General features: G+C 41.4%; 1 protein-coding gene across 2 annotated transcripts in view; it reads right to left on the bottom strand.

The window, feature by feature from the left end:
• rabgap1l (RAB GTPase activating protein 1-like) overlaps nt 1–14,961 on the bottom strand; it is a 97,781-nt gene that overhangs the window by 5,820 nt on the left and 77,000 nt on the right. For both annotated transcript variants that reach the window (XM_063891259.1, XM_063891260.1), the window contains exons 20-21: nt 3,041–3,133; nt 459–569 (exon numbers count right to left, since the gene is read on the bottom strand). In XM_063891259.1, coding sequence (XP_063747329.1) covers nt 459–569; nt 3,041–3,133 — 204 coding nt within the window. The remainder of the gene's footprint in view (nt 1–458; nt 570–3,040; nt 3,134–14,961) is intronic.

Genomic DNA, 14,961 nt, shown 5'->3' with positions numbered 1-14,961 from the left:
TTTTTTTTTAATCCTTCCTCAGACCGCCAAGTTTTTTTCTATTTAGCCACTCCGGAAACGTAGTTTCTGCCATGTTCCTAGCTGCTGTTCCATTGCAATGGTTTTTACTGAATGATAACGACTCTCACTGCCAGAGGGGGGAGAAAAAAGCTCCACACTCCAGCTTGAAAATCAGGAAACGCCTACAGCTGCAGTTGTCTGTTTCTGTCAGAAGAAAGCTTTTTTATGAACTCAAAGTCTGAAGTTACTCTGTAGAAAAAGTAGCTAGTTAAAGCACATCTGAAATATGCTTTGTAGCAAGTATGTTGTCAGTTGGGGAAAAAAACTGACAACATAGCCACAAAAAAATGCTATATGTACACACAAACACAGTAAACAGATAGATAAATAATACAGCTTTACTTATAAGTAAGCACACGATACTGAGTTTGATGACGTGCTGTGGAGGTTTGTGTTACCTGGTCAAGGTCATTCCGAAGGGCAATTTTACTGGTTACCAGTTCATGGGCCAGGTCGTCATTCTCCTGTTCGAGTCGCATGCTGGCCTCCTGAAGACGACGATTCTCCCTCTGGACAAACACACACACACACACACACACACACACACACACACACACACACACACACTCAATGTGTGAGTGACAAACTTGCAAAAGGATCTCATGTAAGATATACTTAACAGCTCTTCATTATGTCAGTAATCTCAGGAATCTTACTGCGGAATATGATGTTCTTTTTATGAATGTAACTTATTTTAGCACATACATAATGATGTCTGATAACAGAAGTATGCTAACAACCTTTTTATTCACTTGACAATAAATGTAATGTAATATATTTATTTGTTACAAACAAATAAATACATTATATCACAAATATCTCCTTAAATTCTGAAATTAAAAGAGCAGCTTTTGTTCTGAAAATTAAGTATGTCACGCGCACACACACACACACACACACACACACACACACACACACACACACACACACACACTCTTAAAGTCCCCATTGTAGACCATTAGTGGAGTCTCATGACTTCCGGTCTGCCTATAAACAGTCTCACATGTAGGCCATGCCTCAATGAGAGAAATCAGTTGACAAGGTTATGCGCGGTCACCTGACCCCATGGCCCTGCCCCCCTTTTAAAAGTTAAGTACTTCTACTTCAACATGGCAACATCAATCAGAGTACAATAGACACAGCTCTAAGTGTATTATATAAATATGATTTAAGACGGGTAAAAAGCTTTAAGCATGAGAGTGAAAAGTGAAATCTTTCAATCGTTGGAGCAAAGGCAGCTTACCGTATTGCGTTCAAAATGAAAGACTTCCTATTATATTATGCATACAGTATAAATGATACACGCACACACAAAGACAAACACACTACTCATAAAATACATCCCAATAGGTACGTACCTGAAATTGTAAACCGTAAACAAATATTGAACTACAGTAACAATAAAGTTACTCAAATCCAAGAAGAGTATAATTTGAACCTTTCCTAATTTACAAGCAGAAAGATTCCCCTGCTTTGTCTTCATGCTCTGTAAGACATTATTTCTACTGACTACAGAGGAGATGGCGATGGTGTTCCAACTTCTTATCAACAATAGAGGTTCTTCCTTCCTTTCCTTCAGAACCGGCGCTTACACAGCACCGCTGTTCTCGCCATCACATCATGTGGCCTGTTAGTGTTCTTTCACTCAAATGTTCAATTCTTCTTTTATTATTCTCTTAATTGTTATTCATTTTATTTTATCCCCTCATAATTACTACTTTTTGGATATTTAATTTAAAAGTAAATCAGAGTTTTATTGAAAAGTGATTGCTCAATGATGTGTTTAGCAAAGACAAAGGTTTCTTGTTTTTGTTTAAAACTTTAAACTCATCCAAGGAAACAAGCAGGAGGCTGAAAAACAGTTTGAGAAGATACCAACTAAAAAACTCTGTCTTGGTTTCAGCTTACCAGCAAGCATTTTCGAGTGAATTGAATTAAGGACAAAGGAATGTAATTAACTGCGAAAGGAATGTGCATCTTGTATAACTTGAGCGTGGGGGGAAACACTGAAAGAACGAACCAAGTTTGAAATGTTTACACTAGTTCAGTTCATTATGAAAGTGAGGGTCAAAGAAGGGAGGCGTTTCTTACAAGCAGAAAACTGGAGCAAACTACCTTTGACAACTACTGCAACATCCAGGTATCTCTGGGTAATGTAGTTGTCAAACTAAATCATTGTACTCTCCGCATATCCTGACAAACGTCGAAATACAGTGGTCTCTAGCCATGGTCTAAAAAAAAAGAAGCTATTTTCTTGCTAAAAAAATGCTTTGAGAGGTCTGAAAAGTTTAACCTGTAATCAAATTTAACCTAAATGGCAACAAAGGTTGTTTCTGTCCTAAACGGGATCTTAAATTGAAAACTTAATAGTAAACTTATCGTTTAAGAAAGGGATAGTAAAAAATCTTTAACTTAAAATGTGTCCAATACTAAATAGTGTATTACTTTTTATGTAAGCACTGAGTAAAGAAAATAACTGCAGATACAATGGAGCAAATAAAAGGAAGCGATGCTGTCTGAATCTTTGTTCACCATCTCCTGTTTTTACCCTCTGAAGAAAGTCACATTCGGCAGCCAAAAACCTCTGACAACACCCACAAGTAAAGGATGTTTGATGGTGATAAAACTGATGTGTGAACAGTGTTTTTATCTAGCCAGCACAGTGTCACAAATTGATACAGACAAAGGTAAAGTTTGACAAATCAGAAATGTCTTCACAGGAGATATCTAATATTAGAGGAACGTGGCTAATTTTAGCAAATACTTTCTACAACACCAACTTAAAATATATCAAAGAGCCAAGTGTTTTCTTACCATCTCCGAGACCAAACCCTACCCGAGAAGTTATTCAATTAAAATCTAAAGGAAACAAAGCTGCTCTTACATCAATACACTATGTGTGTATGTTGTGTGTGTGTGTGTGTGTGTGTGTGTGTGTGTGTGTGTGTGTGTGTATGCATGTGTGTGGTCCACGTCCTACCTGGAATCGGTCAATGGGGTCTTCCTGTTGCAGCTGGCTCTCTCTCAGTGTCTGATATTCCTTCTCAAACTTCTTCAGCTTCTTGGTTGGAACCTTAAAACACAAGAAAAGTTAATTTATTTGACCTTTCATACACCAAAAGATCCATGATAAAATCTCAGCACAGCCACACTCTATCTTTAGAAGTTTTCAATATTGATCAGTGAAACTATTTGAGCAGTAAGTGCCACTGTTTTCTCAGTGGGATTCAAACTAGAGACCATCTCAAAGCTTACTTCTCTCAGCAACAATATTACTTTCCAGTCTTCTCCCCAAGACAAATACACCAGTTAACACTTCACAAGAAGGGTCAGAGGTAAGCAGCTCAACAAAATACAGTTATCACTTACTACATCACCAATTCAACATGGTATGTCAAATAATTGTAATTATTCTTCTCTCTTTTTGCACTATTTTATTTATCTTATTTGCACCATGTATGTTGAGTTGTTGGAGGAGCATGGGATATAAGATTTTCATTGCCAACATATACGTTGTATATGCTGTGCATATGACCAATAAAACCTTGAAACCTTGAAAATGATCCATATGCTGGGTGATTTTCTGACAAGCTTAATTTTTCATATAAACAACATGACTGAACTCACTCTGAATTCAGCAGCTGAAACATTGTGCTATTGTTCCTCACTTTATATTTTGTATCTGCTCTATTTACATTTGTACGACCAATACATGTTTCTGTAGGTTATTCTCTACAGTACGTCGTCTGCCATTTCCACACCACATATGATGTGACATTGAGTGTGTGTGTGATTCAGAAGGGCGGTAATGTTATCTCCCCTGTGTGGAAACAGTGTTGCCATAGCGCCCACAGATTCCAGGTCAGTCTCAGTCACATGACCCCCTCCTCTGAGACTGGTTTGTGTGTGTTTGTGTGTGCGTGTGTGTGTGTGTATGTGTGTGTATGTGTCTTATCTCATAATAAGAACCTGGACCACTATTACATGGATGCACTTCTTCATTTTTTTGTGTCTTTCGTGTGTTCCTTCTAGAGCATGGCTGCCCAAATTGGGGCCCGCGGGCCAAACTTGGCCCGCAACCGATTAAATTTGGCCCGTGCCTTCCCGCACTGTCCCACCATAAACGATCGGAAGCTCTCGTTGAAAATTATTTATTGGCGCACTACCAAATAATGCCATAGGATGGCGCTCCAGTCAGCTCCTAGCTACCCGATAACGCCCAAGACCAGTGAGTGAGAGGATTCAAGGATGGAGCGTAGTAGGCTGTGGCACACAGACAAACGAAAATTTAAAAAAACTTGGGAACAGGACTATTTTTTTACCGAGGTAGATTCCAATGCAGTGTGTCTGGTATGTAAGCAGAGGGTCGCTGTTTCAAAGGAATACAACATTCGCCGTCACTATTAACTAAGCATGCGGCTGAGTTCGCAAAGTACACTGGAGAACATTGCAAGGTCAAGTTAGCAGACTTGCTAACACATAGCCGTGGGAAGTAGGGGTGCTGGGGGTGCTGCAGCACAGTTGGAACCGACAGTTGGAATATCGTAGCAGCCCCGCCAGTTGACAAAAAAAAACTAACGATAAAATACATAAACTATTAAATGCATAAAATGTCTAAAATTTAAAATTATGTTGTGTAATATGGTTTAATACAGTTTCTTAATTATTACAAAAATAATCTTCAAAACGTTTTCGATAGCGCTGTGCATTCTGGTTATATCAGATGTCATATGAAGTAGCCACGGGATTGTTTAAGCTAAAATGGCAGCCTGAACGTTAAAATGGCACAGAAACGAATTTCAGATTTTTTCAGTGGATTACCAATACCAGTGTCTAAAACCAGTAGGTCTACACCACCAGAGTGTCTCCAGATTGGAGAAACGGAAACAAATCCAGCTAGCAGCAGCAGTTCATCCTCCGTTTCAGAAGATGCAGAGATCACTGACACAAATGATGACGGTAATAACGGCCCTCCAAAGCCCGCCACGTCTCTGCACAATGCTGCTGCCACTGACAGTGGATGTGTACCCACTGAGCCTTTCCAACCGTTGAACTTTAATTTTCCTGGTCGACGTTGTGGGAATGAAACGTACAGTCGTACATTTTCACCATCCTGGTTTAACAGGTGGAAGTGGCTACATTATGTTCCAGAGATAGATCGTGTCTTGTGTTTTGCTTGCCTGAGAGCCAAAGAAAAAAGACTGATCAATGCTGATAGTGTTCGTGCAGACAACCCATTTCTGTCGGGTGGTTTCGGAAACTGGCGTAAGGCTACCTCAAAATTCAACGAACATGAAAAATCTAAACTGCACACAGACTCCATTCAGAGACTTGCTGCACTGGAAGGCACACCGATTAACGCTCTCTTATCTGATGCGGTTTGCAAACAACAGGCGACTGCTCGTCATGTTTTGGAACTACTGTTCAGAAGTATTCGTTTTTTGGGCAGCAAAGGTATTCCGTTCAGGGGAGACACTACACGTGATGGTATACTGTTTGGATACATGCTGGAGCGAACATATGATCTTCCGAAGGAAAGAGAGTGGATTATGAGACGAGACAATTGGATGTCAAACACCATACAGAACGAGATCATTCAACAGTTCGCGCATGCAATTCAGAGGAACATTGTCGCCAATTCTTCCGAATCCATGTTTTATGGATTAGTTGCTGATGGCACTACTGACATTAGCACCACAGAACAGTTCTCATGTTGTTTGCAGTTTGTTGACAGCAGCCTGGAGGCGCATTGCTTGTTTTTGGGTTTTTATAATGCTCCTGACTCTACCGGACAAACTTTATTTTCTTGCATCAAGGATGTGTTTTTGAGACTGAACATTCCGATTGAAAGACTTATTGCTTATTGTTTTGATGGCGCTAGTAATATGTCCGGCTGTTTCTCAGGAGTCCAGGCCCGTCTGAAAGAACTGTGCCCTCTGTCCATGTACGTTCACTGCAACAACCACGCACTTGATTTAGTTCTCCAAGAAGTCGCCTGCGAAGTTGGCCTAGTGGCCGATACATTAAACTTTGTGCGGGGTGTTGCTGGTGTGATACGAGAGTCGTCAAAGCGTAAACAGCTTTATGAATCGCTTTTCAGTAGTTGCGACGAGGTTGCAGTTAACATCCTAGGCCTGTGCCCAACCAGGTGGTGTGTGCGGGCCACAGCCATCAGGCGCATATGTTCATCTTACAACACTCTGCTGGCCACACTAACGTTGTTGAAAGATGACAAAACCACAAGAGGTGACAGCAGAGCAAAGATTGTCGGGCTGTGGAAGCAAGCCCGTAAAGGCAGAACTCTCTTCGGCCTGCTCTGTTGCCAGGCACTGTTTGAACCGTGTGAGGCTGTGGCACGGAAGCTGCAGAGCTCCACAATGAGTGCGCTTGGCACACTTGAGTGCGCAAATGTACTGAAAAACAGCATTGCGGCCCTTCGAGACGACCCAAATGTTGTGCAGATGTTTCAGAAGGTGGAAGAACATTCCTCAAGAATGGATCTCAAAATGCCAGAAACGAGAGAGAGCAGAACCCCGGCACGATTTAGGCAAACTGCAGAGCCAGAAGCACTCACTCGCAGCGCACCAACAGCCTCTTGGAAACGGGAATTCTATGAGGCTGTCGATCTAGTTTCAGGGGAGCTTCAAAGAAGGTTCGACCAAGAGACTTTGACGCTAGCGGGGAAAAGAGAGAGGGCAGTTATAGCAGCAGCACAGGGAGAAACAGTGGACTTGGACAGCCTTCAGCTTCCTATGGAGCTGGACAACTGCCGCCTTGATCTCCAGCTTAAAATGCTGAACACTGTCACCAAGGAGTCTCGGTGCACCACAGTTAAAGATGTAGCAGCACGTCTTTGTAATCTCCATCCACAGACGAGAGCTCTCTTTTCTGAGGTTGAGAAAGTCATCCAGTTATGTCTGGCTCTGCCAATATCAGTGGCCTCATCGGAACGATCGTTCTCCACTTTGAGAAGGTTAAAGACTTGGTTAAGGTCCACAATGACACAGAAGAGGCTGACGCATCTTTCATTGATGAATGTCCACAAAGACATTATGGACGATGTGGACATGAATGCGCTCATGAGAGATTTTATTTCCATGACGCCTGAGCGTCAGTCCGTGTTTGGAGTAGTACTGTGAAAGGCCCAACGGTAAGCGCTTGATTTGATCAGCTCAGCTGCCGCCGAGCAGTGTACTGTAAATAGTTCGACGCTGACTTTTTTGTTTTTCATGTCAGTTGAGATTGTTGAGATATAATAACTGTTCTCAGTTGTGTGCGATTCTAAGGTACAGCCTATAAAAGGTTGAACTAAATGCTTGTTCAGTAGTAGTTGATGCCGTAGTAGCTCTGACCGTGAGACTGATGTGTCAGAGCACACCGAATAAATACGCCAAGTACGGCTAAAGATAATTCACTCTCCGTGTATGCTTTTCCTCCGAATGCAACGTTATCTGTGCAACAGTAGTGCACCACAGCTCAACAGATACTAATAGACATATTGTGCATTCTTCCCTGCCCCTGAGAACACTGCAGGTTTCTGATGATGCTTGTTTGGTTTAATGTTTTTTCGGAAGTCGCTCATTTACAATACCGTCTTTAAAGCTGTAAACATTTTTTTATTGAAATAAGTAGCCTTTTGTTTTAGTGTTCACATCACAGTAGCCTATCTGGTTTACAATGAAATACATCGTGTGGTGTTTAAATATTGCGCACACGTATGCCTGTCTTTTATTTAGCCTATCGGAACACCTCTCAGTCTTCAGCAACCCCAACCCAAATCATCTTCCCACGGCTATGTGCTAACAAAGCTAACCACCCAGCAGCGAACTCTACTTCAGCCGTCGACTGCACAAGAAAATGCCACTCGGGCTAGTTATCGCATTAGCAATGCAATCGTGAGAAGTGGGAGAGCTTTTGCAGCGGGTGATTTCGTCAAGGAGTGTTTGACAATTGCTGCCCAAGATGTGTGTCCAAATCAGATGCGTGTGTTTTCTCAAATTAGCCTGTCACGGAACACTGTCACCCGCCGCGTTGAGGACATGGCCGAAGACGTTCGAGGTCAGATAGCCCAAAGAGCAAGTCACTTTTCTGCCTTCTCCATTGCGTGCGATGAAAGCACCGACATGTCCGACTCAGCACAGTTGCTGGTGTTTTTGCGAGGCGTCAATGAGGACTTTGAAGTGTGTCAAGAACTAGCGGGCCTTGAAACATTGAAAGGGACAACAAAAGGTGTGGATATTTTTATGGCAGTGGAGCGAGTTCTGGACAAGAACGGTTTGAAGTGGGAAACCCTATCTGGCATCATGACTGATGGAGCCCCCGCCATGGTCGGTAAGCGAGCAGGGCTAACTGCACTTGTGTCGGACAAGGTCTCCGAGTTTGGTGGCTCGATTTTAAAGTACCATTGTATTTTGCATCAGGAGCAACTGTGCGCTAAAAACATGGGCTTGAAAAACGTAATGCAGGATGTCGTCGCCATTGTCAACAATATTCGCTCAAAGGCCCTCTCACACCGTCAATTCAAAGCTCTGCTTGATGAGATGGATGCCCAGTATGGTGATGTATTGTACCATCAGGAGGTGCGGTGGTTGAGCCGTGGGAAAGTTTTGCGGGGTTTCTTTGATCTGCGCGAGGAAATAAGAGAGTTTCAAGCCATGAAGACGAACAACATCCAAGTGCCCACGGACAGTCACTGGCTTGCAGACCTGGCTTTTCTTGTGGACATCACAGAGCTGCTGAATATCCTCAATCTTCAGCTCCAAGGGAGAGACCAGATGATCACGCAGATGTATGACCATGTCAAAGCCTTCAAGCAAAAGCTCCAGCTGCTTAGCAGACATCTCTGAAAAGGTGAGATCTAACTTTAATATTTTATTGAACATAAAACAATGTATTACGCTTGTTGTCACAACCATGCTATCATAGATATATTGTTTGTGATGCATGTATACTTTGTGCTGGTGGAAAATAGATGTTCTTTTTAAAACCACTAAACCAGGCATTAAATCCAAAACAGTAGTTGTATTGCTTTTCATAGTCTACTGCAGCCATAAACAAAACAAAATATATCCCCTGCCCACCATTTGATTGATGATTGGTATTTCATTTCATTTCATGAACAACCTTGCATCTTACATTGCTGCTTTTGTCTTTGTGTCTGTATTTTCAGGAAATTTGGCACATTTCCCCAGCCTCAGAGAAGTTGGGTTGATGGAGGAAGACACACCAAAATACCTCGACATTCTCAACAATCTTGAGGTGGAGTTCGACCATCGCTTTGAAGATTTTCGTGGAAATACAACAGCATTTGAGCTGTTTGCTCAACCTTTTTCTGTGAATGTGGATGCAGTCAGTGAGGAGCTTCAAATGGAACTTTTGGAACTTCAGTCTGATTCAGACCTCCATAGCAGGTTCAGAGAGCTTTCCTTACAAGATTTTTACAGGTCTATTCCCGCACACAGATATGGCAAGATCCGCAAACATGCCCAGGTTATGTTATCCCTCTTTGGAAGTACTTATGTCTGTGAGCAGGCTTTCAGCCTTATGAATCTTAACAAGTCCAAACTGAGGAATGCTTTATCTGACTCTCACCTACATGACATTCTCACTTTGTCAGTTAGTCAGCTTGAACCTGATATTGAGAGGCTTTTAAAAACCAAGAACAGGCTTCATGTTTCCCACTGATTGGACTACTACAGGCAGAATATGTAGGCCTGCCCTAGGCCCCCATTGTGTCACCTGGGAGTATGGTAGGCCCAAGGACTGGTAATGTTCCACACCTGTCCACAAATATTTCATAGAGCTTCAGTTATTTTTTTAATTTAAAGAAGCCAGATCGATGTTATGAAATGTTATTGACCTAAATGTGAAGCACAATAAACAGTGCAATTCATTTTTCAAAATTACTTTGTGATATAGTGTTTATTTTGCACACGTATGCTTAACTTACACACGTAATGTACTGCACTCATATATTTACTGCACACTTGATGTACTGCAAAATTATCATTTTGGCCCTCGGCCCTCCCCTCACGTTCAATTTTGGCCCTCCATCGGGAAGTATTTGGGCACCCCTGTTCTAGAGTGTCAGCACTATTAAATCATAGCAAAACAGTAAAAAAATGGATGCATAGTATATGTGCCTTAACGTATATACCTTTTGTTGTTCATTCACATAAATCATCACAATAGTTCTAAAACAGTTGCTGAAACTGCCAAATTATCACACTAAGACCAAGACACAGCAGGTAACTGGCATCCGTCTTAAAGGTTAAACACAAATACTTTGTCACAGTTTGCTGCAGTGAGATATTTACACAATAACAAAAACAGAAACTTATTTCATTTTAAAATATGACATGTTCATAATTTACTGGTCTTGTCAAATAAAACAAATGATAACAATATTAATATGAGGTGTCTGGATATTTGTTTTATGTAAAGGAATGAAACAGGTAGCCTTTTTCAAGAATATTGTGACCATTCACACAGAAGCAGAACAAATTCATGTGGAACATTCAGAACATACTAGAGAATGAGTTAATAGTGTCCCAAAATCAAACAAATTCAAAACAAGGGCATTGTATTAGAGATGAGGGAAACTGAACAAGCTGCTTATTCACTACCTGTCCTCCTCACTGACCTGCAGGTTAACGCTCGACCTTTACGACCCAGGACCCACTGAGGTGAATGACTGTCACACTGTAATCTATCTGACACACAGCCTCCCTGCAGATAACAGATCTCACACTTATTCTTTTGTTATCAGAGTGGCAAGAAAGAGAAGCTTGGTCTCTGCAGGCAGGCTAATAATCGTTTTATTGTAACAAAACAATGCGTGTTTCACAGCTGGCACCAGCACATCCACTTACACACTCACAGTGCTGTGAGGTGTTTTTCATGCCGACAGTCTTTTAATTCATCGAATTTGACTTTTTACAGTTTTATCGTAAGCAAGTGACTCAATTGGCTCATGAAAATGAAACTCCTCTCTGGTGGACATTTTCACTTCCTGAATGTTGATGTTTAGGAGATACAATATGTTTTAGCCAAATTAAATAATCTGATCCTTTTTTAACTGTACTTTTTTTTTTGTCTCAAAATCTTGCTCCAGTCTAGATGTCAAAAGGCCTCTGAAGTCATGGTATACTGTATCTCTATTCTGACACAATGTGATGAAAGTATTTTCTGTTGCACTACATCAGTTTCAACCTTTATTTTACGTGCTCATGTAAAATAAGTGTGGTTTCTTTTTGAGTTTCTCTGACACTTTTTGCTCCTCAGCCCACTTGTGTCTGTTATAACCTGTGTGGCTTAAACCGTTCTAGATTAACACCCAAAGCAAATTGAACAAACAAGAGAATAAGAAAGAGAAAGGGACATGTGACAAGTGCGTTTTAAACACCTCCACATTTGCCGTTATCATTTTAGACTCTAATACACCCACATGTTCTTGAAACCCACTTGTCACTTGCTTCTCTCACACATTCGTTTTTGGCCTGTAAGCATTCTCCTACACTATCTACCGCACCAACAACAGATACTGGTTGTGTCAAATTTCCAATGCTTGCTGTATGTGTTGTGATGGTTTTCCACTGGAGGTTGAAAAACACAAAACAAAACTGTGAGTGTGACTTTTCCTCTCTCTTTTTCAACTTGCACACTTAGGTTTATCAGTGAAGTACACAAGCTGCACGTTTTGTTAAAGATGTTTCTTTTGGTTATTCGTTGCTCTTTCTTTCTTTACCAATCCCAATATTTAAATGTCTATGCTTCAATATTAGAATAATGTTATACAATATAGATTGCACCCAGCTGAAAGTGAATGCAAGTTAAAAAGTTGAAGTCCTCACAACACTGAATTCTGATTGGCTGAGAAGAGCAGAGCTCAGAGAACAGGTCTAGCTGGACGAGAGCAGCTGGTGGTCAGTCAAGAGTTTTGCTCAAGGACACTTAAACATGTCAAGGGTTAAACTCCTGTTTCTCCTGGGTTCATCACCCTGCTGATAGAAAATAGAGAACTTCAACAAGATAGAAGTGTCTCTCTCTCACACACTTCAAAACATGCATGTAATTGCACAATACAGCTTTTTATAACAGATATTACAATAACCTTCATTTTCTATTTTAAATGTACCGCCAGCGAAGTTTTTCATCGTTCAAATTCAGCTACATATTCAAACAGAAATGATCGACACACAGGCTGAAGTCTAGCTACTGATTATGCAACCCACTGCCCTCCAACACCCCTAAGACACACAAACACTACAGAATGACTGCGTTATGAAATACAACGCACAACCAGGCAGTGCTTACCTGTGAGGGGTGAGGCTTTTGTTCAAACATACAGACCCACTACAATTACAATCACACGGGATCCTCACCTCCATGAACTTCTGCGAGCTGCCATCACTCAAAATCGTCTGATTTCCCGAAAAATGTGTCGATGTATTTCAATCTGGGTGTAACAATATGTTTAAAAAATATATTAATATATTGTGAAATAGGTTTGGCAAGATGACAACTACAGAACTATGTTACTTCCCCATGACTTCAGAGAGACTGCTGCCCTTTATATTGATGTTTTGCTCTCATCATGTAGCTGATACATATTCATTCAGGTCAGAAACACGGTAAAATAAGTTCATTCTCAAGTCACCTACATAACAACGGTATCAGAGGAAAGTGTCAACTCCCTAATATTATATCGAGACATTCCCAGTGAGTTTGCCCTTATGGAACATTTCTCAAACTTAATATAGTGATATTAGCCCACTTTGCTGAGTGACACACTGAGCATGTGCAGCGCTCAGCATCAAACTCAAGGCCACTTCAGAAAGCAACACACACCGTCGCTGATAGGAACACACACTTAAAGTTTAAGGGCTCAAAGCAAATGGTGCATGCTAATATTCTCTTCGCAAAACCTTCTCCAGAAATATCAGAGGCCACTTTGAGGACAGAGGGGCCACTCTGAATCAGGTAATGCGATTAAAAACGCCTGGTGCCGCAGGACACAGAACCAGGTCCACTTTTAGATTCCTGACCTGAATCCCTGCAGCAGAAAATGGAATTGGTCCCAAACCTCTGAGCTGAGATCGCAAAATGTATGTTAAAGTGGGTATTAAACTACAAGATGTGTGTTAGTGTGTGTTTCTTTAGAGGCGTGATCTGCTCTTAAATAAAGGGCAGTCCAACAATTTGAATATTGAAATAATGACAAAATAAACCAAAGACCTCAGGGAGAAAAACAAAACCATTGAATTGAATTACCCATGTTTGGGAACACACACACACACACACACACACACACACACACACACACACACACACACACACACACACACACACACACACACACACACACACACACACACACACACACACACACACACACACACACACACACACACACACACACACACACACACACACACAGGGTCTCCATTGATTCCAAATGTATATCAGCAATTGAAACAAACAAGATATTTGTCCGAAATGACTGACAAAGCTTACCAGCCTAAAAAAACAACAACATCTACCTGGAAAATGGCCAGAGTTTCTCTCACACATCACGACCTTAGCTTAAACACAACTCTATGAGAATTGTTAGAATAAAAACAGAGTGAAATAAATTCAGAAAATAATGTTGCAAACAATACTGACAACCAGCACTACGAGGAAAGAAGCACATAAATTCCACTGCTCTAATCCAAAATGTACAAGATATAAGTGCTGGAATGCCTCCCATCAGAGAGGGTTGACAGAAGGAACAAAAGAAAGACTGTAAAAAAACCAAAAAAACCAAAACAAAGTGACAAGAGAACAGACCTACCACCGGTCTGGGAGCTCTGAGAGGTCTAGAGTGGGCCACCAAGCGAGTGAGGGTGTCCTCCTCACCCGGTCGGTCGACTACATGTGCGTCATATGCCACCATGATAGACACCTCCTGCATCATCTTGACTGGTCTTACTCCTAACAGCAAGGAGGTTTCAGAGTACGAAAGAAGAACAAGAAGGTGGAGGAGGAGAAGTAAAAGTAAAGGAGTGCTGCTGACAGGTTTAGCTTCTCTCTGAGAGTGGAGGAGACGACTGGCTGCTTTCGAGAGTCCCTCAGGAGCCATGCCCCGCCTACTGAGAGGAGGAGGGGCGGGGGAGCAAGAGGGTAGTACAACACACCTGTTTGTTCCTCCCTCTCCCTTTCTGTAATGCTAGAAGTGTGCGACAAGAAGGATGAGTTTGCTTTTTCATACTTTCCACCGAGTGAGTTCTCCTTCCCCACCCTCTCTTTATGTCTCTCATTTGTACCTCTCCCTTCCTTATTCACTCACTGTCTTACTGTCTCTTTAGGTTGCACTCTTTATTTGATCTGTTTCCTGCTGCTGGTAAAAATAAAGATAAAGGTTTGTTTACACAGCCACACTGTATGTGTGTATGTGTGTGTGTGTGTGTGTATGTGTGTGTGTGTGTGTGTTTCTGTAGTTAAGCGAGATAGGAAGGAAGTTGTCAGATCAACCACAGAGCTTTTTCGTTGATAGTTGCACATCTTTCCAACAGTTAAACCCATTAAGTGAAGTGAAATCGACTTCAAAGCAGTCCTACACAATGCCTGAAGCCTGCAGAGCTCTCCCATAGGACCCAGCTGCTCAAAAACACCTGCCTCCGTGTGGTGATGGCAACAAAATCCCATTAGGGGAAATAACAATAGGGCTGCAGCTACAGATTATTTTTATTCTCTATTAATGATGCTGATTATTTTCTAGATTAATTGTTTTGTTGTTCTGTTTATGAAATACAAATGCCAGAAAATATAAAACATGTCCAATCCAATTTCACGAAGTCCCATTGACGCCGTTATTCGTTTTGTTTTGTCCAACAGTTTAAGATATTCAGTCTAATTTAA

This window comes from Eleginops maclovinus, chromosome 9 (genome assembly GCF_036324505.1).
Source record: "Eleginops maclovinus isolate JMC-PN-2008 ecotype Puerto Natales chromosome 9, JC_Emac_rtc_rv5, whole genome shotgun sequence".
In the NCBI taxonomy this organism is placed as follows: Eukaryota; Metazoa; Chordata; class Actinopteri; order Perciformes; family Eleginopidae; genus Eleginops; species Eleginops maclovinus.
This window is presented reverse-complemented; position numbering and strand designations above follow the sequence as displayed.